Source organism: Sciurus carolinensis, chromosome 18 (assembly GCF_902686445.1).
Source record: "Sciurus carolinensis chromosome 18, mSciCar1.2, whole genome shotgun sequence".
NCBI lineage: Eukaryota > Metazoa > Chordata > Mammalia > Rodentia > Sciuridae > Sciurus > Sciurus carolinensis.
Window position 1 is genome coordinate 11914808 of NC_062230.1, and position 26216 is coordinate 11941023.

The following is a 26216-nucleotide window of genomic DNA, read 5'->3' on the forward strand; positions in this document are numbered from 1 at the left end:
CCATCCTTAAATGAGGCTAGAACATTTATTTACTTAGAAAAGTAACAGCGTATCCCTACTTCACATCTAATCAAGAAAATCAATCCCCAGTGGATGAAAACCAAAATGATAGAAGCAAACTTTGAAACTCTTAGAAGAAAATGTAGAAGAAGCTTGATATCTTTTCCTTTAATTACCAATTATCCCTGTTACTTTGAATGTTAGACAGATTTTTCTTTCCTTCTTCTTTTTGCCCTGCTATCTCTTTACTGTTTTGTTATGGAAGCATAGAGTTATAGTCAGTGCGTTTCAGGTGCCTGCAGTCCTTATTCTTTTTTGAGCCCCAAATTCATCCATCTTTTAGGCTGGGCAGCCTTTCTTGTCCTGGGGCCCTGTATTCGAAGCTACCTGTTCTTGTTGACTGCTTTGCTTTCAGAGGCAGCTGGTGTCCCAGGCCCAGCTTGTACTTTCCTGCCCCAAGCTCGGGTGGAGCCATCCCTCCATCTAATGGGCCGTGGCTTCATTTAGTGTTGAGGGGTCTTAAAGGACTGTAACCTGGCAATAAGGGGATGTTGCTTTTTGCTACCTATTAGTCATTGCTTCTAGACCTTTCCTGTGGGCAGAGAGAGGAAACAATATTTTTTGATATATGATGAATCATACCAATATTTCCTTTCAATTTTAAGATGATTATTCCTGAATTTATATATTAAATATCACTTCTCTTATGCTAAAATAGTGTTTTTAGAAACCCATCCATATTTATTCTATGTGACTATTTAGAGTTTCAAAATGGTGATTTCAATGGTATAACTAAATAAGACTACCAAATGCAATTTGAGTGTTTGTCTTTAAGATACATTTTATCATGCATGTGTAGTCCAAATGCTGTGTTCTGAAGTCACATCGTGTAATTCTTTCTTTCTGTGACTGTGTCACCACCAGCTTAATAAAGAATTAAGTACATTTGTTTCAGGCATTTTGTTCCTTTGCTTCAATTTTTAATGACTGATTTCTTTAAAAATCATTTTGCTTATAAGAACCAATAAAAATATTTTCAGATCATTTTACTTTAGAAATATTGCTAGAACATTTTTAATTTATTTTTTGAGCATGTAACTCATTCATTATCTCAAAGTCAAAACAATGTTTTTTAAAAAGTTACATTCAGAGAAGTTTGTGTTTACCTTTGCCCCTTTCATCCTGCTTCCTGTCCCCCATAGATAGCCATGTGTATTAGGATTGGGGTTTATCTTTTTTTTTTTCAACAACATAAGCAAATACGTGTATTCATATCCCCTTTCTTACATAGAGTGCAGCATCTTGAACTTCACTCTCCTTGTGTGACAGCCTCCTGAAGCACACTGTCATCTGTGTAGATAGCTCACGACTTCCTGTATGTGGGCACTTCTCCCCAGAGGGCATGAGCCTGGGGTTGTCACTTAGCTAACCCTCTAGTGGGGGGCATTTGGAGTGGGTATGAATTTTATATCACTGCCCTCACAAATCACAAACACTTAGTGGTTTAGGCAACACAAATGTATCGTCTTATAGTTCTATAGGTCACAAGTCCAATGTGGGTTTCATGGGCTAAACTCGAGGCATTCCCAGGGCAGGGTCTCTTCTAGACTCTCACTTCCAGACTCATCAAGATGTTAGCAGAATACAGTTCCTTGTAGTTGTAGGACTAAGATGGCGTTTCTGAGCCTCTGTCAGCCAGAGCCATCCAGCTGCTACAAGCCACCATATTCTGTGCCTCACACAGCCTCTCACAGTGAGTTGAGTCTCAGACTTTGATTCTGTCCTTCGCCTTGTCACTGGCACTCTTCTTTTAAGGACTCCTCTGCTTGCTTTGGATCCACTTGGACAATCTGGTTTTAGGGCTCTTAACCTTAATCATATCTGCAAAGTCCCTCTACCAGGTGAGAAAACATACACACAGGTTCTAGGGACTAGGGCATGGACATATTTGGGACACGTTATTCTGCCAGAAGATTGTTTTCAGCCTTTGCATGACCATTTTGTGTTTTTGCCACTGTATCTTTGGGGTATATTCTCAGAAGTGAGATTGCTGGATCAAACAGTGATTGCAGGTGGGAACTTTCTAGACATTGCCAAATCCCACTTCTACATCTTGTAGAAGGTGGCAATGTTTTGCATTCCCATGAGAAATATGTATGTTATGTTTGCCATGCAAAAAAGAATTGAAGTCTAACTTATGAATCTTCTCTTGCTTGCTTTTGGATTTTTGAATCATAGATAGGAAGGTTTTCCTCACTTTTGGGTTATAAAGGAATTCATCCCATTTGCTGCCACCACTTTTATGATTTCATTTTTACATGTAGAACTCCATCCACTGACAACTTCTCCTTATATATGAAGTGAGGTATGAATCCATTTTTATCATTTTGCAAAGAGCTATGTAATTGTCCCAAGGCCCTTTTGTAAAACATTCATTTTTTCCCCTTTTTTTCCTCCTCCTGATTTGTAACATTAAATTCTCATATGCACTTGGATCTATTTCTGAACTTTTTATTCTGTTCTATTAGTCTAGTTATTCATGCACTAATTCTACATTATTTAATTATAGAGGTCTTAAAATGTTTTAATATCTTGTAAAATCTTTTCAGGGCCATGCGCGCGCGTGCGCGCACACACAGACACAGATTGGGATTTTTAGGATTTTCTGGGCTACTCTTCTTGGTCCCTCATGATACTGATCCTGTCTGTCCAGGAACATGATATGTCACCCCATTTGTCTAAATCTACTGTGTCAGCATCTTTCTTCTTGTCACCGCACTGGGGGTCCCTCCTCTGGGCTCTCAAAAGTGCAGAAAAGTGAGGGGCAATGAGTATTCCTGAAAACTGCCATGTGAAGAGAAGGACCTGGCTCCTCCTGACTCTCCTTCCTCTTTCCAGGTCAGGGATCCTCCTGGACATTATTCTTGACTCGTTTGTGAACCTGATTTTTCTTATCTGTGAATAGGTCAGCAGGACTATCTGTAAGATCATTATAAGAATTAATAAATGTCTGCATTCTTAGCTGCATTCTGCCCTTGTCGCTGGCCTGCAGGAACACCAGCTCAACCAGCCCTTACAGTGCTTCTCTGGCCCCTGTTGTCCCATTCTATAGAAAGGACATAAAGCATGGAGTTTCCTGTCTGGTTACAGTGGGACATTCTGCTGCTCAGCCTGGAGTATAGTGCTGCAGCCCGAAACTTCAGGAATGCTCTTGTTAATTCTCCTATACTTTTATATAAAAAATTCACATGGATTTTTAATAGTGAGTTTGTTTCTTCTTCTGAAATCTTTTCATCCTTTCTTTTTTTGTTTCTTTTTATTATTTATTTGCAGTCCTGCTGGCAGAGCTAGAACCTCTGTATCATTTAAAATTGAAGCAATATTGGAAGGCAGTTTTTTAAATTATTTAAAGAAATTAAATTAAATATTTAAAGAAATTCTTTTAAGGTTTTAGCATCAAGTATGATATGTACAATGTTCATGGAAGGTATCTTTTGTTACAGCTAGCCACTACTGGGTTGAGATGATTCCTTTCTAGTCCTGCCTTTCTAAGTATTGATTTGGTGTGTTTGTTTTGTTTTGTTTTGTTTCTTGGGGTTTTTAAAATCATAAATAGGTTGAATTGTATCAAATCACTTTTTTCATTCATTGAGTCATTCACCTGGTTTTTCTGCTTTCCTATGTAGGAAAGATGGTCACATTACTCTTCTAAGGTGTCCCCATCACAGTGACCTGAGATGAATACAGTTTGGTCATGATGCTTATATTCTCTGTTGGATCTTTGTACCACGTAAGAGAACTAGCTTTTCCCCTCATCATCTGGGTTGACTCACCAGCAGACTCTACCAAATGAGAACCTAACTAGGGGATGAAGAAGGGCTGCTTACTACACCAGAGAAAGCCTGGGCTTGTCTTGTGCTTCTTTTGAATGTGGTAGGAGTAGAATGTTCCAGAAGACTTCACCCACACCAGTGACAGCCTCAAGGGCCCCCCTGTCTGGTCTTCAGGAACACTGGGCTGTTATGGGCACCACTGGAGTGAGTCTGCCAGGGCTCTCCCAGGGAAGAGGCTGGGCAGGACCAGTGACCAGCTCCCTCCCAGGGTGACGAAGTGGGCTGGGGACAGAACCCCAGGCTACCCTGAGGGGTTGGCAGGTCCATTAGAGGAGGTTTGTTCTGGATGGTGCCTCATGCCCTGTAGAAAGCAAGGCATATACCTCAGAGAGTACCATGTTGTACCTCTCAGCGCCCGGCAGACAGGTGTTGTTATTCCTGTTTTACAGCTAAGGACTTCAGCAGACAGCTCCCCTAAAGCCACATAGCAAGGCAGTGCCCAGTGGGGACTCAGGTTCCTGCCCTCCCCTCCCAAAGCCTGTGCTGTTTGCGTTCACATGACCACATGACTTCAGGGAACTCGTCAGTGGAATATTTCCTGGGGATCATTGGAGCCACCCATGGAATGTGGTGAAGGCCTGGGAGGTGGCATGTGGGGAGAGGCAGGGCCAGAGACCTGCTGCTGGGAGTGAGGGGGGGCTGTGGCTCTGTGGCTCTGGACAGGGCACGAGCATGACAGGCGATGGCGAGGGCAGGTCAGGGCACTGTCTGCCTGAGTCCTCAGACAGCACAGCCCTGAGGCACTGGCCTAGCATGAAGCCTTCGACCTGTTTTCAGAGAGGCCATTCATTCATTTTCAAAGGGACGCTCTGCTGTGATATACCTTCCAGAGCAGAAATAGGTCTCAATAAAGTTTCGATTGTTTTTACTAAAAATGGGAAGTCGGGCTAACCTTTGCCTTGTCCGGTCTTGAGATTTTCTTAGGATTATCTAGTGGATGATTGAAAACCAGACCAAGTTATTTAACCAAAAGAGAATGAATCTGTACAACATAAAACCAGGGGTGACTTAAGAAACTCGCTAGGCTGCCGGGGGAACACTAAGGACCACACAAGTCCATCCACGGCTGGGGTGAAGGGGCAACATCGGGCCACATATCCAGGCTCTGCTATGTCACCCAGGCAGCACCCAAGAGTGGCCTCCCGGGAACAAGGACTGAAGGACCCTCCCAAGATGCCTTGTGGTAGCAAACCCTTTGCTTTGCCTCCCTTTGATCCACTTTAGTTTCCTTTAAGTTCTGAATTTTTTTTTTAATTGTGCACCAAGAAGATTTTAGGACTGGAGCTATCCTCCGTGAGTTTGGGGCTGAAAGATGCTCAGTATTGGAGGAGCCCGTTGAAAGGCCCTCTAATTCGTTGATGCTCAGATGTGGATTATAAAAAGAAGCTTTTATAGGTATTTCTGGTTCAGTAATGCTTTGCTTAATTAGTAACCTTTGACTACAGAGTGAACACAACATCTCTTCCTGCATTTTTATGGCAAGGTGTAGAAGGGGAGAATGCAAACGTTACAGTTGTCATCTGTGCCCCTGTTTGCCTGCGCTCCCCCGGTGAGCCCCAGCCCCACAGCCATTTGCCACGCTCTGATAGCCAGAGCAGCATCCAGTCTTCTCCAAATGCACCAATTTAAAAAAAAAAAAAAAAAAAAAAAAAACCTGCTCTGGGCAGACTTTTCAGTAATGAAGATGCCAGTGGTAACACTTTGGGTACAGATAAAACTGTTTTCTTTCCAGAAGTGGAAAGCAGAGGGAAAAAGCCCAGTTAGCACTTATTTGTGCATAATGGTAGCCATTTTCTTAAAAGGAGCTGTTTTAGAGAGTGTTATGGGCTAATAAAACACAGCGCAAGTCGGCTCAGCGCTGGTCTCTCGGTAACTAAGGAACAGTGGAGATGAGCGGCCCTGGTGTACCCAGGACTAATGCTTACAGATGCCAAGGTTGCTGGGCTTGTCTGTGCTGACGCCCTTTGGAGTGACACATTCCTTGCTGAAGCGTGGTCGCACAGTAATGCTGTCTGTCTCCTCACACCCCGGGACTGGGTGGCAGGCTGATGGATGGAAGGCCACCGACGGCTCTTTGATTTTTCTGTTTGCTGATGCGCTCACCTGTGAGGACGTCTTGCGGGCTGGGCTGTCTGGGGCCTTCTGTCTGTCTAACACGCCCTTGATCCAATGCCACTCGCAATACATTTCCCCTTGAGGTGAATTCTAGGGAAAATGTCTCTGCAGATGATCCTGTCCGTGTCTGTCAGAAGCTGACACATATATGTCCCAGGGTGTCCTCTTCTGCCTAAGCCACCAGGGAGTCAAAATCAAATGTCCTGCCTGAAATTTCTGGGATTAGAGTCCCCTCTGCTCCCTCCACGTGGTTTTGCTTCTGTCACACTTCTGTGTCCATCCTCCATGAGTTGATCTCTCCCTGGGCCCCAGATCTGGACTGGACTTTAGAACCCCAGAAATAATAAAGAACAGTGCCTGCCTCGGTGGAGGAGGAAAGAGATTCATGGAAGAAACCAGATGCCCAGGCCTCAAGGCCAGAGGCACTGCCTCAGAGCAAAGGGCCGGAGTCCCAAAGCAGCAGTAGGGGCCAGGGATGTGGCTCAGTGGTAGAGCACTTGCCTAGCATGCATAAGGTCCTCAGCTCCATCCCCAGTACTGAAAAAAAAAGTCTTAAACTGAAGGTGGAGTGGGCATGTGTGAAATGGACAGTTGTCCTAAAATGTTGCAGGATCCACTTCCCTTTGAATGCAGGGATGCTCCCCAACTTGAGATGGTTCACCTTGCAAACTGTCCACTTGAGGACAGTGTGAGGCAATTCTGTACAGTGTCCTGTGTTGCCAGGGTTTTGGGATAGCGGCGTTTTGTGTTTTTTCATCCCATCATGTCTACGAAATGCCCATCTGTGTGTCCATGAGAGAGTCAATGCTTTATTATAAGTTCAATGATTTTGAAGCTTTGAGTTCAATGATTTTGCCCAACCACAGGCTAAGGTCAGTGCGCTGAGTAGGTCAGAGGCAGACTGTGCAACACAAGGCTGTTTGGTGGGTCAGGTGTATTAAATGCATTTTACACTTCAGTTCTTTTCAGCTCAGAATTGGCTTATCGGAACTAACCTCATCATGAGTTAGGAACATCTATATTTGAAGTTGTTTTGTTCTCTTAAGGGTGAGTAGAAGTGTTAAAAATAGCAAGTTGAACAATGTCAATGCTTTAAATGCCTAAGGTTCCTTGGACTGAGAGGCTCAGATCCCCACATGGGCCTCTCTCCTTTAGCCTCTGTCCTTCTAGCTTAACTGGGCTTCAATGTTGCAGGTGGAACCATTTGGACCTCCTTGGATCTCTGTGGCCCTGGGAAAGGCCAGGGGAGGGACAGGTCAGTGATTAAAGCACAGTAGGTACTTTAGGAATGGGCCATCCTCCTGGCAAAGGGTTGTGATAGGAAAGGAGTGTCCTTCAGAGCTGGCTGTCGGCGGTGGGTGAGGAATGGGGGCTGGAGAACCAGCCATGCTGAGGCAAGAAAGAAAACATTTCTTAGCCCCCGTTTCTTCATCCCAAAATTGGGAGAGTAAGGATACATTTAAAACTTTAGCCTGAGACTAGCACATCTTAGGCACTTAATAGATGAAAGCTCATAATAATAACAATAATGAAAGCAAGGCAAGCACCTTTAAAGAGGGCTGTAGAGGAAAGATTCCACTCCTGGGGAAAGGCCTGGCGAGATAGTGCAGGGCTGAGCCCCAGAAACGCCTGGAAGACCGAGCAGGCCACCAGGGCAGGCTCAGGCTTAAGGCCCGGGTCAGACCAGCACCCAGGCAAGGTCAGCTTCACACAGCTTAGAGGACAGTGGGAGACACGAGGTCCCCATGTTGGCCTTTGTGGTCAAAGAACCAAGATGACCCAGGTTCTCAATGAGCCCACGGATTTGTAGCCCAGAAAGAGCTCCACACTTCTGGGGCCAGAAATCACCTTGGGCACCCAGAATATCAGTGGAAGGTGAATATGATACTTAAATTCCACCCATATGGAACCATAAAGTCCCACAGCTTGAAAATGTCAAGTCCAGTTGTTTCTTGTCTCCTTTTCCCAGTAGAAATTAACTTCAGGAATGGCAAGAGGACTTGCCACAAGCACCCTGGGCTCCCAGGCTTCACCTGGCCCTGGGGGAGGCAGCCCATCTCTGCAGAAGAATTTGCCCATTCCTGTCCCCACCCACAGCAGGCCAGAGGTGCCAATGCAGCTGAACCTGACTCTGAATTCACCCAGTGGGGCCAAGGGACTCTTCCATGACTCCATTTTGTCACAAATATCTTCCTATATTTATTTATTATGTAGTTACCGCTGATCCTCCCAGGAACAACAGCTTGCTGAAAACAGGGCCTTGCTGTGCAGGTCTGGGCTCTGGCCTCCGCCTGAAGAACAGGGCCTGGTGCACACAAGGAAGGTGCTAGGAAATGCCTGTTGTGCATGTGGTTGTGTCGTTGCACAAATGCCACCTGGAGACAGAAACTGAAGGAGTGTCCCTTCCTTTCAAAACATGTCCTTTGTTTTCTTCACTGTCCACCTGGCATCCTGTTACCTGTGGAGGTGGAAGGAAACCCCAGTGTCTTGCATCTCCTGCAGTTCGTGGGTCAAACGATGGTGTGTCCCACTTTGAGATCTGTAGCTGGGGATTTCTAATCGCCAGTCAGATGTCCTCCTTTCCTACTAGTGGAGGGATGTTAGGGCTGTTTGTGGCCCTTTGATAAGTATCTGTCAGCATTGTGATTGTAATAAACCCAACTAAAGTTGAATTTCTTTTTCATAATAGGAAGAAAAAGACAGGCATTATTTTTGAATAGTCTGTCGCTTATGCATAGGAGAGCTGTCATCAGCTCTAATGGGTCCTTCAATAATACTGCGGTCATCTGGGCAAATTTGCCAAGACAGCCTCCGTCTTTTGTTCTGGTGTGATATCTCTGTGTGAGCATTGAGTGCTGTAGTGACAGGTGACAATGAAATACATACTCGAATATTTCAACATGTTTATTGTTTGCTTGATTGTCCATAATAACTCTCTTACAATGACTTTTCTCTTATATCCTTGACCAGCTTGGGAAATCCAGATGGGATGAGTAGGTTCAAGTGACCTTGTTCTTTAGTCTATCAGATCCTTTTAGGTTCTGTTAGGGGACTCTTCAAACTGTGCAGACGAAAATACTGTAGCATAAGTGACAACTCAGGTAGGACCGAGGGAAGCATTTCACTACAAATGTCATTTCTGAGAACCAGGTCAATCGTATTCCTAAATCACAGCTGTCAAATCAAATTAAATTTTATGAGCATCATATTTCCCTGTTCTTTTTGAGGACTTCTCTGTGCCCTGGTCCTTTCATCCTAGGTCTCGTCTTGGATTTTTAGATTTGCCTGTGTTTCATTTTTCTGGTCATTAGGTTTTATATTGGTTTCATTCATTCATCCATTCATCCGGCAAACGTTTATTAAGCACCTACTGTTTTATTGTTTGGAGCATCACACTGTGGAGCCCTAAGGTGAGAAACTCTTAGTCTCCTCTGCAGAATCCCTCACTTTCTTGGAGAGGACAGGAGGGAGGGTTGAATGTGATCTGATGATCAGTACCAGTGAGATTCGTGAGGATCTTCATGCTGGCATGTTGCTGAGAGTGTGGGGAGCCTCCGAGGCACTGAGTGGGGTAGTCAGGCCAGGCAGGAGGTGGAATTCATGATGCACCTTCAGGGCAAGCGGTGTTCCAAGGGGAGGAGATGTTCCAAGCAGAGAAAATGGGAGGGGGAATGCTTGGAGGGAGGAGATGGCTGGCACCTTAATATTAATAATAATAATAGCACCTATTATTTTAAAATGTGGATTTTATTCTTATTCTGATATGGTGAGGCCAACAGACCACAAATAAGTGGTATTGCAAAGAAATTTTATTTCTCACAGAGCTCAAGAGGAGGGGCTGCCTGTCAGGAGGCAGAGGAGAGGAGCAGGGGGGCAGAGGAGCTGGCGAGGTGGGAAGTGGGCCCAGGAAGAGGCCTGGACTTACCAGGGTTTGACTTACAATTTTCAGGTTGTACAGTGGTGCAGAAGCAATACACGTTCAGGAGAAACCATACTCTGAATTTTGGATTTCGGTTTTTCTCAGGCTGGCAATATGCGGTGTGACATCCCCCTTGCAGTGGTGGGTGGCAGCAGCTATCAGAGCTTGTGTCAGCTGTGTGACCACAGTGGGAAGACAGACCCTCCACCCTGCATAGTGTTGCTAAGCTAGGCTGTCCCTAAGGGAAGTGGATCCTGGGCATTTTATGGGACGGTGTCCTGGGCACCTCACCCTCAGGGTCTTCTGATGGCACTTGCTGGTGATTGCTGCCATCCATGCTTTAAGGACAAGAAGGCTGAGCTCTCAGCATCCCACATCCCACGTGGTAGAGAAAAGACCTCCCAGACATCTCCTGGACTTAGAGAAGTTAGCACCAAGTCCCATCCTGTGGCCAGGGAGGCATCACATCTCTCTGGTCCCAAGAGGGGTTAGATATAGTGGGAGGTGGAACAGACACGAACACCAGCTGCTCAACGTTCATGACAGATGTGGGAAGCCGGCCGTGTGTGAGACAAGCGTGAACAAGTGGTGGAGGCAGAGAAGGCCTGGGAGCTGCAGAGAGAAGGTTGTGGGTCTGTCCCCAAGGCCTTAGGGCTCAAGCTCAGCACAGGATGCCCTGACTGGAGTACTTCATGGGCTTCCTGAACAGAGACCATCCTGGGCTGCACAGGTGGCCTCCAGGAGAAGCCACTCATAAGGAGTGGCACTAGGGGAAAGCTGGAGCCCTGAGGGAGGCTTGGGGTAGGAGTGGAGAGGCCACTTTAGGAGGATACGTTTGGAGAATGGTGAACAGATTTGCCTAAAACATAAGGGCATAGGGAGATAAGAAAGGATTGTGAACTCAATGTCAGCGTCCCATAAGTTCTGTCCAAACCTCCCCCTGAGATGAGGGTTTTAGGAGAGGGGCTTTGGGAGGGAAGCCCTCATGAATGAGATTAGTGCCCTTATCAAAAGGACCCCGAAGAGCTCTCACCCTCTTTCCACCACATAGGATTCAAGGAGAATTTAACCACGTGCAAACCGAGAGTCTTCTCATAACCTGACAGGCTGTCATCTGGACTCAGACTTCCAGCCTCCAGAACTAGGAAAAAGTGAATTTCTGTTGGTTGTAAGTCACTCAACTGGTGGTTTTTGTTATAGCAGCCTGAACACGCTAAGACACAGCAAAAATTAAGTCAGGGGGAATTGGCAGCCTGGGCCAGAACAGTGTGGCTGGACCCTGGGAAACATGAGACAGAGCTTGAGTCGGAGGGATCAACTCTGAGTGTTTGCATGGTCGGAGACCCTGGGATCCATCTCACTTGTACAGCATGGAAGCCCAGACGTTTCTGAGACCTATCCTTCAGGGACAGTAATCAGGCTGTCCTGTGTCAAGTGAATGGTGAGTGGTGGCACTCCAAGGATGCACAGCGAGAGACTCTGTGAGATCTGTGGTTGTCACACTGCTCACAAGAGATGCTGACTTGCCAGAGCCTGTAGTCACCATGGGGATCTGGGAGGCCAACAGCCAGGGTGGCCCTGACCCATTGATTTGGCACAAGACAGCAACAACAATGTCACATTTTCTTCTTAATTTACTGACCATCAACATAGGCCACGTGAGAGCTTCAAAACTCACGTCCTACACTGAAGTGGAGTGAGCCCAGGAGGAGTCTTTCTCTCACCACCATGAGAGAAAGGAGGAAGGGAAAGAGGTATGTCATTTTGGGGTGCCAGGGGCAACAAAGGAGAAATCAAAAGAAACCACTGGGAAGTTGGAGGGAGATTAGCAGAGCCCCGTTCAAGAACTGAGTTTAGGGTAGAAGGAACCAGGCAACCATCTCCTTCTTCTGGAGATAGACAATATGAAATAATAAAAACAAAAAGCAAAAAGAAACAAGCAAACAAAAAACCTAGAAAGACTGCAAGTAGGAGGTAAGGGTGGGGAAATCAGTTTGGGGCCTGTTTGGAAGCAGGCACCAGCTAGGGTCAGTTGAGAGCTCAGGAGAAGCCTGCAATGGCTCATCAGTGTGCTGCTCTCTGGATGTGGACCTCACAGGCCTCGAGTTCCTCCCTGCTTAAGCTGTGCTTTTTGCCAGAAGCATGGGTACAGAACCCCCATCTGTCCCTCTGCCCTCCAGCTCGCCTCCCTTGGGGAAGTTTCCTTTGACTTGTGTGCAGGGAAACTCCACTCAGAACAAGACAGAACTGGGTATCAGTGGAAGTTGCTAGACATGCAAGTTTTCCTGCTGACAGCAGAGTTTCAACCAAGCAGGATGCACTGGGTTGGCAGGTTTCCATGGAAGGAGCTCTGGAGTCTTCCACTCTCCTTAGCTCTGGATGAAAGGAGAGCTGCTTTCTCTCCCCTTCCATTCTCCTCCTCCCTCCTCCCATCTGCTGTAGTCCTGTGTGCTTCCTCTCTATCTGCAGGATCAACTATTGGATGAGGCTAATGAGTGTCCTCTGAGTAGCCACTGAACCCTGGCAGGAGCATTCAAGGTCCTTCCCAGGCCACCAGGTCTCCCTGAGACTTCCCGAGGCCCAGCTGAGCTGAGCAGCTTTCCTGGCACAATGCTCGAGGTCTTACAGAAAAGTCCTCTCAGCAGGGGTTGACAGGTCTGGACCCCTGGTTATTAAATGAATGCACGTGTCCAGAGGGGCCCAGCCTCCCAGTCAGCTGGTGCCAAACACAGGCTAGACATGGGAGCAGGCGAGCCAGAGCCATGGCCCTACTAGGCAACATGGCAGGGCATGGACTCCTGTCACTTCAGTGAAGGGACTGGAGGGACCACGTGCTCCTCCTTAATGGGTCTGAAGGACTTGTCCCCTACTGGGCAGCATTTGAAATATGTGGCATTTCTGCTTTTGTAATAAGTATTATAAAGTACTGTTTGTTAGCTTTAAAAGAAGAAGGGGGAAAAGCCTTTCAAAATCCCAGCTTCCCCATGGGAACTTCGATTTGTTTTATCTTTAAAGAGCTCTGTCTCACTCTGTGTCCAGCACATTGTCAGTGAGTGGCCAGTTACTTCCGGAACACTCTGTTACTACAGTCTTGAAGTCCAACTACACTAAGCCAGGGGAGGCCAGCAAGGATTGAAGAATTCTGGTCTCTTCAGATGAAGACGTAAACCTTTTATTATGGAAATGTAAGTTGTTCCCCCAGAGGTCTACAAGTAAAGGGATATTTTTGGTAATAATTTGCTTTTGGAGCTCCATGCTGGAAAATCTCTTTTTTGATACTGATTTTTAAATCATTCACACGTTTGGTTGTGTGTCCATGTGTTAAACAAACAAGGCTGAGCACCAAGTTGAGACTGGGGCCTAGGGGGGGATGCTGGGGACACAGTAAGGAGTGAAACCCTGAGGCTGCGCAATTGGCAAGGGACTGTAACAACTGGCGGGTGATGGGGAAGTGAGGCAGGGGTCGTTTACCTCATGCCCTTTGACTGGTGTGCTTGAGCAGGCATTGGCACTCTCTCTGTAAAGGGCCAGGTAGTGAATCTTTTCAACTTCCTGTCCAGATGGATTCTGTTGTAACTATTCAGCTGCTTTGGAGTCATGAAAGCAGCCATCAGCAACACACAAACCATTGAGCAGGCTGTGTTCCAATAAAACTTTATTAGGAAAAGAAGGGAGTGGGCTGACTCTGGCCCGTGGTCCAGGGTTTCCTGATTTACCAGAACCTTGTTTGATAACTGCTCATTGGGACTCTGCCTGATGGAATCCAACTGTGTTTGACTTGCTACTTGTTTATTAGCCCAGACTCTGAGATGCTAGAACATAACTTATAAAGATTGAAAGTGACTAAGCCAGAGGTTATGGTTGTATTGCTCTGTAGCCAGTTTTCTTTCTAACTTCCAGGTCTTATTTGGGCCTTCTTTCTTCCACTGACTCTACAAATGTTGACCCTCGTGTTCCCCTTCAAACCAATTTTATAATTCTGCAGGTTCCCTCACTGATGAGCAAAATAACTCCCCACACACCTCATACTCACAGGGGTGTGTTGCTGCTTTCAAGAGAGCAGCACTGAATCAGAGGTAGGTAGGATGAATGGCAGGCAGAGTGCAGAGCCAGGTGGCGCCACCTGGGCTTGCCAATGGACTGGCCCCCATCCAAATCGCTTTAGGAAAAGGGAGGCTGAGCAAGATGGAAGGGCAGGGACGTTTGACCTTGGATTCAGCCTCAGCCATTCCCTGTTGTCCCACTCCATCTGGTCCTTGCCCTGAAATTGTAGCTCACACTCAGCAAAACAGAAACTCTGCAGTTGATTCCCTCTCTAGCGGGCAGTTCAAGAACATGGGATGATGGCAATAGGGTCTCGGAACTGTAAATGGAGAGACCCCTCTCCTGTCCTCCAGGACTCTCCCATGCCGGGAGGACTGAGGTTCGTTGTCCTGGCCTTCTGCTGTGCTAACTCTTGTCTTCCCCTTTTTGCTGAGGAGTGACAGGCCCCCTGCTGGAAGAGCAGCTTAGCTCCTCCCTTTTCTCCTGCCTGTCTCTCCTTTGGGTAGCATCTCAAGTCTTGCCAGTTCTCTTCCATTCCTCTTGTTCATGTGGGTGGAATGGCCTTGAATCTCAGAGCTTCTGCTCTGACCAGCACTGACCCTGCAGCAACCCACATGGCCAAGAGAACACCCTGATCACTTAGTTCCTGAATAGGCTGGGAAATGTCCACAGTATCAGGAACACACACACACACACACACACACACACACACACACACACACATACACACACACACCCTGGGTGAATGTATTCAGAGCCAGTGATACAGACAGACTGAATCAAACGTAGAGGCAGCAAAGCAGGAGCAGGAAGGCAAGGGAGTGCTTGCCAGAGCCCTGACACCCAGGACCCCAGCCTTCTTTGTGGGTAGAGGTTGGAAGGGAGAGTTTGGTGGGGCAGAGAAAATGGAGTTGCCATGCCAATAGTCAGACAGACCTGGGACTTGGAGGATGGATTGAACTCTCCATGTGCCTGCTCCCTCATGCAAGTGCAAAAGCCAGGAAATAAAAAACACACAGCACCCCTCCACCCTGCCCATCCTGGCTGTCGAGCCTGGGTGGTACAGCTATGTGGTCCACACTGCGACCTGCTATGGGGACCACAGTGCAGAGAACTAGCCTGCAGGGCTGCCAAGGGCCTGCCCCTCCTCCCGCAGCAGGGCAGCCTGCACTATCTTTTCCTCATCGCTCTTCCCATTCCAACTTCCTTCCTGCTTCCCAGAATCCAAGACTAACCATTTCACCTCTGACCTCTTGCTCTTTCCCCACCAAGTGTTTTTGGACAGCATCCCACATTTTATTTTAATGTTTCTTTTTTAATTGAGGTGAAATTCACATGACATAAAATTACCCATTTTAAAGAGTAAAATTCCCTGGTTGGTAGATCTGCAGCGCTGGGCCACCACCCCCTCCATCTAGTTCAGAAACCTTTGCATCACCCCAGATGGAGACCCCGCACCCACCAGCCGTCACCCGCTTCCTCTGGCAGCCGCCCCACTGCGTTCCGTCTCTGTGGGGTGGTGGGCTCTGGATAGCTCTTGAAGGGGAACCTTAGTGTGTAGAATTGGGGTCTGGCCTCTGCCCCAGTCTGCACGATGGCCTGCATCAGCACGCCGTCCCTCTGGGTGGCTCAAGCGTTCCCTTGTGTGGACGGGATGTCCAGCACTGTTCACCACGGGTTCCACCTTTGGCTGTGATGGACGCCATGCTGCAAACACGTGTGTGTAGGAGTTTGCCGCTTCTGCAAGTGTGCTAGACGTGGAAACGTGATTAGAGCTCTGTGCTTAGCTTTTCATCTTCCACAGGAAGCACGGCGCCAGCGCTGTGTTTACCGTCCCCTCCTCGTCCTTTGTGTCCATTTCTGCACTAGACCAAGGTCGTTTTAAATTCTCTGGCCATTCTCTGCAAGTTGGCCACCTGCCAGCTTGCTCTCCTCTGCAAACTTAATGAGCACCACTCCTCTCCTGTCGTTTAAGTCACTTATGAAGTGCTAAATGCCAGGGCACCGACTGATCCCAGCTGGGTAGTTTGTTTGGCCCCGTGCTCCCTCTATGCTCATAGCCTGCCCTCAGTATGAGTCCCCTGGGTCCCCAGGACCACACAGTCACACAAGGCCTAGCCTGCAGCAGGGATGAAGAAATCTGTACAGGGGAACTGTCAGGGACCCTGGCCATGGTGTCTCTCCTGTGCTCTCAGGCTGGTACAGGCCCCTGAGGCACCAGCAAGGTGCAGGGAAGTGCATGGGTAGATCTGCATGGCAGGAGGAAAGCCATATTCTGCATTAATGATCCAGAGTGATACGGTGGCAGGGTCAGGCTAGGGGGAGGTGACAGGTAATGAGAATGTTGCCGGAGCGAGTCAGCGGGATGTGGAGTTCACGGAGGGTGAAAACCAGCAAGAGAGACAACAAAGTGGGAACCAGGGCTCCAGAGAGGTGCATGCTGGGAGAACTTGGAGGCACCCTGCAGGGCCTCATTGGCAGAGCCACAAAAGGACAGTCTGTGTGCAGGGGTGCCTCTTCCTAGTGGCTCTGATCTGAGCCCATTCTTATGAATCTTGAAGGGGGAGGCCTGTCAGGTCTACTCCCAGGGCAGAAGCTTCATCCTGCTCTGTGGGAGGATATTCCTTATGCCAGGGTCAGCCCTGGAGTCTTCATGGTGTCTGCTTGAGGTGGGATGGGGCAGATGGGCAAGGAGAGAGACTGAAGCCCCTGGATCAGCCTGTGGTGGAAGCAGCTCTAGACCCTGAGACCACTGGGGCCCATGGCTCCATCACTGCCCAGTGTAGCTTCCTGCCCGGGACTTTCTCTCAGTGCCTGAGTCCTCGTTTGTTAAAAGGGAGGAAGAATAAGATGTGTCCTCTCCATCACCAATGGTCTCTAAGCCTCAGAGGTTCCACTCTAAGGTCCTACCCTCCTGGAGCCAGTCTTGACTATGAGCTTTGTACTAAGACCCCCCAGACTCGAGGTAGGAATGACAAGAGCTTATATCTCCAGGGCACAACATGGTATGTGCAGGACCAGCTTATCCCAGGAGCAGAGGAGATGGTGCTCTGCCCAGTCCTCCCACATGCAAGCACAGCAGGGACTCAGCATCTGGACAGCCTTGGTCCCTGTGGCTTGTCCAGCTGGTTTCAGGATCCTTTCCCACAGGTTGGAGCCATTGGTGATGAGGAGGAATGGGTCAGCCTGTACGAGGAGGAGAACGAACCTGATGCCCAGATGCTGGAAATCCCAAACCTCACGCCCTACACCCACTACAGGTGAGAACAGCAGGTGACAGGTGACAAGCTCCCACTGGAAGACACATCATCTCAAGCCAGTGGCTTTGGCTAGCAACAGAACCCAGTGGTACATATGTAAATCAGAAGTTTCCAAGTAGCAACAAACAGCAAATCAAAACCCTGAGAAGCAGGACAGTCACCGGGGAGTAACTCGGATGTTGGAGTGGCTGTGTCTGTCCACCAGAGCTGGCCAGACAAATGCCCTATGAAAGGGTTCACTAATTCAGTTCAACAGCCAAGAGCCATGGGCCACAAAGATGTGATGCCCTCCTTTACAGAGCACTAAGATCCCTTGGGACTATTCACATGCTGTGTGCAAACCAAGCAGAAGCCCTAGGAGCAATGTTCTGCCTCCCTCTTCCGGGACCCAGGAGCTGCTAGTCTCACTAATCAAGCACTTAACATGCCATTTAACCTTTTGCTTCTTGATCCCCAAACTTATCCAGGCAGTAATTCCTTGGCCATAACAGAGGGCAGAGCGATCATGAGCTGTTAGTGATGTTATAACTTCCCGTAAGATCATTGAAAGAGATGAAATTTCCAGTTATCACCAGATGTTGAGTTTGATAATGTCATTGTTCTGCCAGGATGGATACATTTCTTGAGATCAGGGAATGAAAGAATAAGAATTACTAATTCAGGGAGTAAAAGGTGAAATTACATCTTTGTGAAAAACGTTGTTTTTTTTTTTTTTTTTCAGTACAATACCAAAGTTAGCATTTTGAAAAAACCTAATGAGAGATACATCTTAGCATCTATTCATTTTAACCTCCCTCGTAAGTACAGCAGATGAATCAAGACACAGTACACTCGTTTTTAGAGACAAACGTTTTAGCTTAAAATGAGCTGCTGGGATTCAAGACTTGCTGTGTGAAATTAGCTGAAGCTCTATAATTATTCCAAAGGTCAGAAACTGTGATTATAGATCTGTATCCCCATTTTCAATTCACATAAATTTAGGGAGCCACTGTAATAAACATATGTGTCAGAGATTAGGGACTTCATTGTATGTAAATTCAGTTCAAATAATTATACATGTAAATAAAGAACAGACAGGTCTGAAAGCATTTAGGTGAACCTCAAAGGACATCCTGCTCCACCTGGCTTTGCAGATAAGGAAGCTTTGGCCTGATTTGCCAAAGGCTCACAGCTTGTGGGTTAGGGTGCCAGGGTGTGGATTTGGGGCCATCGCTGTCCTCCTGAAACAACACAGTGGGGTGCAGGGCACCCTTGGTCATTAAAATGACACTGGACTTTCAAAACTGCTGTCATTATAACATTATAGCAACATTATAACACTCTGTTCTGTCTGGTAGTCACTTGAACCTTAACCATCAAGCTTACCCTAAACTTGAATCAGCCAGTGCAGCTGATTGGATTCTGGTCCCCTACCCATCTCGCTGTATCACTCAAATTTAACTTCCTTGACTCACAAGAGACCAGTCTTTGGAGGCTTTTCAGGAAATGATCCCTATAGGTGATTTGCATTTTTAATGAAACCAGGTAGGAAGAGTGTGTCCCTGAGCAATGGCCTTTCTGGACAGGTGGACATACCCTGAGCCTCCCTGAGAGCAACCAGGACAGTTTTATTTTATTACTTTACTGTGGAATAACTGATCCCTGTTTTCCCTCCAGATTTCGAATGAGGCAAGTGAACATCGTTGGTCCAAGTCCCTTCAGTCAGTCATCCCGGGTCATCCAGACCCTGCAGGCCCCACCCGATGTGGCTCCGACCAGCATCACCGTCAGAACTGCTAGCGAGACCAGCCTGCGGCTGCGCTGGGTGGTGAGTGGGAGCTGGGGAGGGAGGCTGCAGGCAGTGGAGGCGGGGGCAGGCCTGCAACCCGGTGCTCAGTCTAGTCCTTAGTCAGGCCTTGTCCTCAGAGCTGATCCCATCCTTAAGCCAAAAGATAGTATCCTTTACAGTTAGTGCAGGATCTCAGCCCGCCTAGGGTGTCTCCTTAATCATTACATTGCTCACTCTCGGGGTGGAGCTGGGCTGCCCCTCAGGGCAGGAATGCGGATGGCACTCCGAGCTGCACCTGTAAGTCTTTGAGCTCTGTCAACATGGAACCAATACTCAGTATTTGTAAGAGGGCCAGCCTGATGTTTAATCAGAACATTTCCCCATGAAATTAAATCAAATGTATTAAAAGAAATGATGTCCAACCAAAGTTACTGACAGGGTTTCGTTTAATTAAAAGAAGAAAAGTTTTAGGAAAAACTAAGAATCTTCCCCCAATGCTTTCCATCAACTGGCCCCATAAAACAGGCCCATCCTTTGAGACCTTGTAAAGTAATGGTTTTAAGGTGTCAGCTTGTCACAGACTGTCGTTCATTGCCAGCCCCTGCCCGATTCCCAGTACAATGGGAACCCTGAGTCCGTGGGCTACAGGGTTAAGTACTGGCGCTCTGACCTCCCCACTTCGGCACTGGCCCAAGTCGTCAGCGACCGGCTGGAGAGGGAGCTCACCATCGAGGAGCTGGAGGAGTGGACGGAATACGAGCTGCAGATGCAGGCCTTCAACGCCATCGGGGCCGGGCCCTGGAGTGAGCTGGTGCGGGGACGAACTCGGGAGTCAGGTGAGAGGAGGGCGCTGCGAGCCCCAGAGAGGTGGGACCTAGGAAGTCTCCAAGTCCCAGGTGAATGGCACCTCTCTGGTTGGTCCCTCTCGTGTCTGTGTTGGCATGCTCCTCATCCAGGTGAGGCCAGTCCCAACAGGAATCTAAGGGAAACTTCAGGCCCCGCCTTTGAAGTTGATGTTGAATTCTAGGAGGGGCTGGACTCACAATGTCATTTTTTAAGTTAGGGATCATTTTCCCTATACTGATAAAAAGTGAGAGCATGTGAAGATCTGATAGGGAATCGTCAACATACAAGGTGTTCAGGCCCTCCTCTTGGGAAAGGATGTAGAGAGTATGTTCTGAGGTGTAGCCACAGTAACAAGTAGACCCTGAAGCCCAGTTGCTTTGGTGAGCTAGAAGCTGATTTCTCACTGTGACTGCAGGCTGAGTGGTTGTTCCTATTTGGTGCATGGCTCTCTTCATGAGATGATTCAAGGACTCAGGCTCTGCCCTCCTATGGGGCCAATCACCCTCTGCTCCCAGCTCCCAGAGGGAGGAGAATGAGCAAAGAGCGGCCTGCCTCCTCTGAAACCCTGCATAGAAACAGCCCTTGGCTCTGCTCATCTCCATCAGTCTTGGTCATGGGGTACTGCTAACTGCCGAGGGCGGGGAAAGAACAAGTGTTTTTGGTCAACACTGAGTAGTCCCTGCCACTTGGTGCTGGTAATGAGGTGTCCAATCCTCTGGGCTCATGTCTCATGTCTCAAAATCTGGATGATCCTCTCAGCCTCATCTGAGTTTTAGAAATACAAAGGGAAGAGTGTAGCACACTCTTCAAAGACACCTGACATGGACTAGCCTCCACCCAGGTCGCATGGGTGAGGTGTGGCCCTGGAAAGGGAGGAGCAAGCTGTGCGGGATGTTCTAGCTTGGACTCGGCACATCCAGCAGCTGCTGATTCTAGGCTGACCAAGGCTGCGAGAAGTCGTTCTTAAACCCAGCCTCTGTCCACACAGATGAGGGGAAGATGTGGCAGGCGGAGGCAGTGACCTAGTTCAGGGGTCAGAGGTAGAGACCAAGGCCCTCCCACTTCCCAGGAAGTCCTCCTCCACTTTGCTTACTACCCTTCTCTTTGCCTTCTCTCCGCCGACGGTGTGACGTGGAAGCACTTCCTCTCCCACTGTAGCTCTGTTACAGGCCTTGCTGTGCCCTGAGCCCAGAGTGAGTCTCCTTTCCTTAAGACTCCCAAGGACACATCAGGGAGTCACCCTAGAACCCGAGAAGGGACAGGAAGAGTGGACAGTCTGGGTACCTGCAGCAGCTGTTTCCACCGGAGTGCTGGAAAATGCCTGGGGCCGCCTCCCCCCAGTCAGAACCCTCTGTTCCTGTCCCCACACTAAGATACCACCAGGGCCTTCTCTCCTCAGCCAGAACCCTCTGTTCCTGTCTCCACACTAAGACACCACCCAGGGCCTTCTCTCCTCAGCCAGAACCCTCTGCTCTTGTCTCCACACTAAAACACTGTAGGAGGAGAGCCACCCTGGGTGGTTTCAAATAGCAAAATTAATTAATGAAGTTTTTACATGTTGAAAACCGCCTTAGGAGGAAGTTAGAATTCAGCATGACTGTGATGGAAAATATGTAGAAGAGCAAGTTAGGAAGGCCAAGTACAACAAGAAGAGTCTAACAAACCAGCAGAGGAGGGTGGAGAACATGGCTGCAACGGGGCCCGTTGGCATGGCTCCGGAGGCAGCCTTCCTCAAGGCCAGGGAGGGCAGCAGGTCAGAAGGGGACAGGTGCCTAGGAGCTGTGGCCCCAGCCCTGGCCTGCCTGAGCTCTGAGGAGGGACTGGGGGCCAGGGACAATGATGCAAGGTGTGCAGAGAGGCTGGTGAGGGGCCAGCTTTCGACAAGGAAAATAGGTCTGTTGAGCCTGCTGGCCACAGACCCCTCAGCTTCCTCTACTGCTCGTTTACCCAGTGCCAGCTAGGGCCCTATGTGTGCAGTTACAGCTGCAGGTGTGCTGGTAATGAGGTGTCCAATCCTCTGGGCTTTGTGGATGGTCATGTCTCATGTCTCAAAATCTGGTCCTCAGCCCTCCAGGTGGCTAGGGGTGGGAACACAGCCTGTCCAGGGTGTCTGTGGGCACCACTTCCTGTGCAAGTTGGGCTGTGGAAGGTCTGAGAGACACCATGAAGGATCTCTCCTCATCCCCTTTGCTGGTTCCTTAAGTGACAGACACCATGTAGATCTGAACTGACATTGCTGTCATCTGGATGTGTACTGGATTTATAGGGCTTCCTGACTTTGGTCCACTTTCAGTCACAAACTCCAAGCCAAAGTTCTCATGAGGTTCATGACTTTCTCATTTTGGGGGGGCCAGAGGACAGTCAGGGCAGGTGGAGGAACTTAAAAGAGCAGCAGGGAGACAGAATTATTGTCAGATGGGAATTCTCTTCTCATGCCGTGTGAACCAGCTAATGGAGCCTTTGAGGACTTGCTGTTGTGGTGACCAGCATGTTCCCAGAGGACCGGTAGAGAGGGTCTTGCTAACATAAGTCTGGGCTTTCTTCACACTATTATTATATTTAAAAAGTCTTATTATATTAGAAAAGATTGAGACACTCTGAAACTTGGCTTGTGACTGTGAGCAAGTGGATTTTTAAAAAGCTGTATTATCTTCAACAACTGAGTGCTTATTACAAAGTAGAGCATTTGAGAAATTTTAAGGGATAGTTCAAAATCCAGTAACAGAAATAATTATATATATATATATATATGAATGCATATATTGTGTCTGTGTGTGTGTGTGTGTTTGTATGTGTGTGTGTGTTGCTGGGGGTATAACCCAGGGCCTCATGTCTGCTAGGCAAGTACTCTGCCACTGAACCACACTCTGGCTGAAATAAAATATATATTTAAAAAACAACAACAACAACAAGAAAAAAACTTTTTGCTATACCAAACTGGAAAGTTGTGTATAAAATAGAAATTTTTAGAATTTTAAAATTAATGGTATGCTCAGAAGATAAATAGTGAAATCTCCAGTTATCTATCAGCAGCATAAAGGGAACTGAAAACCAAGCCATGCAGTAGACTGGATCCATCCCGCCATTATGAGGAGTTGGGGCAGGAGCAGGAGGGTGAGCCCCACGCAGAAGTGGGAGTTGGGGCCCAAGCTCCTGTGTGAGGACAAGGCTCTTCCATATTGAGGTATCTCCCTCCAGAGGCTCACTTGTGTCTGCCTAGACTGTGAATGGGGAAAAATGACCAAGTCCTGTGCCTAACTCAGGTTCTGGCTCTAGATGTACACCTTATGAGGGGCCCAGAAACTCCCAGAGGAGAAATTAATGTAGAATTTGGTCCCAGAAACCAAAAATATAAGCAATGAAAGAAAAAAAATGGGTAAATTGGGTTTCATCAGAATGATGAAACTGCTTCAAAGACTGCTGTACGCAAAATGGAAAAAAAAATGGAAGAAAACATTTTCAAATTGTATGTCTGACAAGAGATTTGTTTCCAGAATATATAAAGATCTCTTACTTCACAATGAAAAGATAAATGATCCAATTAACTGGGCAAATGTCTGGTAGACAGTTCTCCACAGGAGATAGACAAATGGCCAATAAGCACATGAAAAGATGCTCAACACCATTAGCCAGCAAGGAAATGCAATCAAAGCATAATGAAATATCATTCATATACTACAATGGTTAAAATTATTTTAAAAGATTGACAATAGCAGGTATTGGTGAGGTGTTAGAAAACTGGAACCCTTACACTTTGCTGGTAGAATACAAAATGAGGTAGTGACTTCAGAAAACAGCTGGTGTTCCTCAAAAGATTAAACATAATATTACCATATTACACAACAACTCCACTCCTAGCTATATACCCAAGAAGACTGAAAAGGTATGTCTACACAAAAATTTGACCAGGAATGTTCAGAGCAGCATTTTTTATAATGACCATAAAGCAGGAAAAACCAAATGTCTATCATTCGACAAATGGATAAATAAAATATGGTTTATCCATACAAAGGATAATTCAGCAATAAAAAGAAATGAAATTCTGGTACATGATACAATACAATCTGGTAGATGAACCTTGAAAATATTATGCTAAGTGATAGAAGCCAGACACAAAGAAATCACAAATTGTATGACTTCATTTATATGAAATGTCTAATACAGGCAAATCTAGAGAGCCAGAGAATAGATTTCTGGTTGCCTAGGACTGGGAAAGGCCTGGGAAATGGGGCATGATTGGTAATGAGTATAGGGCTCTTTCTGGGGATAATGAAAACTGAAGTTTCTTGTGATAATGGTTTCACGACTCTGTGAATATTAAAAACATGAATTGTACACTCCAGGTGAATTCTAGAATATGTGAATTACATCACAATACAAATGTTTTTTAAAGAAAAGTCAGCCTTTTAAAATTAATTTTGTATAAATGAAATGGTATAAGTGTAGTTCATAGATTGTGCATTTTGCCTATGTACAGAAGCACTGAAGATTATCCTCATTTACAGTAATATCTTTGCATTCTCAGGGAAACATCACCATCCTGAAATAGCTCTATGTTGAACCATAGTGGAGAATAGTCCTCTTCTCCAAAACAGAATGAAACAAAAAGAAAATACCACCCCCCACAACAAAAAAGAAAAGAAAGAAAGAAACTGGTTCCAAACTGGACCTTCTGCACAGCCAACAAAAGCAAACACAACTTCTCTCTGAACAGATATTGTCACAGCCAAATTGTTCCCAATAAAACCTAGCCCTTTTTCAATGAGACAATTATTAAATGCACAAGGAAACACTCTGCTACAGGTAAATATGAACAGTTTTTAAAAAGAAAATACAGAGGGACTGATTGCTTTCAAATGCATACTAGTTTGAAAGAATGTGTAATAAGTACATTTAAAATCATTAAAGTCTCAAATTACTAAGGAAAATCATTAAAACTTTAAAGATTTAGATACAATTTTTAAAGCAGATTTTTTTCCTAGAAATAACTACATAGAACAGTCTCTGAAAATAAAATTCTATTATTGATGCAAAAAGCAGTTTAGATACTGCCAAAGAGAGAATTACCAAATTGAAAGCTAGATTTGAGCCAGTAACTGAAAATACAGCACAAAGACATAGAAATTAAAAATATAACAGAGATGTGAAGACAAAACCCAAAATGAGAGGATCTAATACACATCTAATAGGACTCTAAAGGGAAATAAGGAGGATATCTGCAGAGAAAGGCTGAGAAATCCTAGAATTGATGAAAGACATTTTCATCAGACTGAAGAAGCATGGATCCTAAATAGAATAAGTAAAAATAAATCCACATCAAAATGGCTTGTGATACAACTCCAAAAACCAAAGCCAAAGAGAAAATCATAAGGCGATTGGGAGTAAAAGACAGATGATCTGTAGAGGTAATGGTAACAGCTTGGTTGTAATGACTTCTCAAGGACCATGGGGGACAGAAAAAGATGGAATCACTATGTTGCAGGGTCTGAAAGGAAAGAACTGTCAAACTCAAGTTTTATACCCAGCTAAACTATTCTTAGTGATTTTATTCAGAAGACAACAAACTACATGTTATATAAAAATAAATACAATAGAAACATTGCTTTGATAACTTTTCAAAGAATACTCTTTAAAAACAAAGTTAACCAATGCAGAATTTCTGAATTGGGTCTATATTTTTTATACAAACCTTTCCAGCCATTGAAATCTATTTTTACTAGTAGGCAAGAGAATGCAGAGCCTAATGCTGTATATGTAAGCTCATTCCTGATGTTTTTCTTCTGACTTTGTTCTCTTCAAACAATCTTGGTTCTCTTTCACAGTAACTTGAAGGGTCTTTCTCAAGCAATGTTGTTTATTTTCATAGGGACTACTGCATTTCATTTAATATTGAGAAATAGATTTTGTATCAAGAGAAGCATATTGGAGTTGGTTTTGTCTTAGTCTGTTGGGAGAAATCCTAGTTCTTGGTTCACAGCAGTTAATGTATCAAGTGTGTAAACTTGCAGAGAGGAGCATTCTGCTCTGACCACCTAGGAATGTAAACAACTGTCCCAAGTTGACCTAGTGTTACCAAGGGAACCTGTATAGGAACCTGGTGTCTGATTCCCCCGTGTCACATTGTGATTGGGCAAGAAACATAAAATGTATACCTCAGACCACCAGGCTCCTATACAGGTTCCTTTGGTAACACTAGGTCAACTTAGGGCCTTTTTTTACATTCCTAGGTGGTCAGAGTGAAACGCTTCTCTCTGCAAGTTTACACACTTGAGACATTAACTGCTGCAAGCCAAGAACTAGGTTTTCTCCCAACATTAGTCTATTTTTTTTCTCAGGTGCACCTGGAGGGAAATCATATGTAGTCTATGCAG

General features: G+C 46.3%; 1 protein-coding gene across 1 annotated transcript in view; it reads left to right on the forward strand.

Moving 5' to 3' along the window:
* The window catches only part of Sdk1 (sidekick cell adhesion molecule 1), an 881670-nt gene that overhangs the window by 745561 nt on the left and 109893 nt on the right, over nucleotides 1-26216 (forward strand). The window contains exons 23-25 of the mRNA XM_047533731.1: nucleotides 17122-17231; nucleotides 18888-19038; nucleotides 19598-19835. Coding sequence (XP_047389687.1) covers nucleotides 17122-17231; nucleotides 18888-19038; nucleotides 19598-19835 — 499 coding nt within the window. The remainder of the gene's footprint in view (nucleotides 1-17121; nucleotides 17232-18887; nucleotides 19039-19597; nucleotides 19836-26216) is intronic.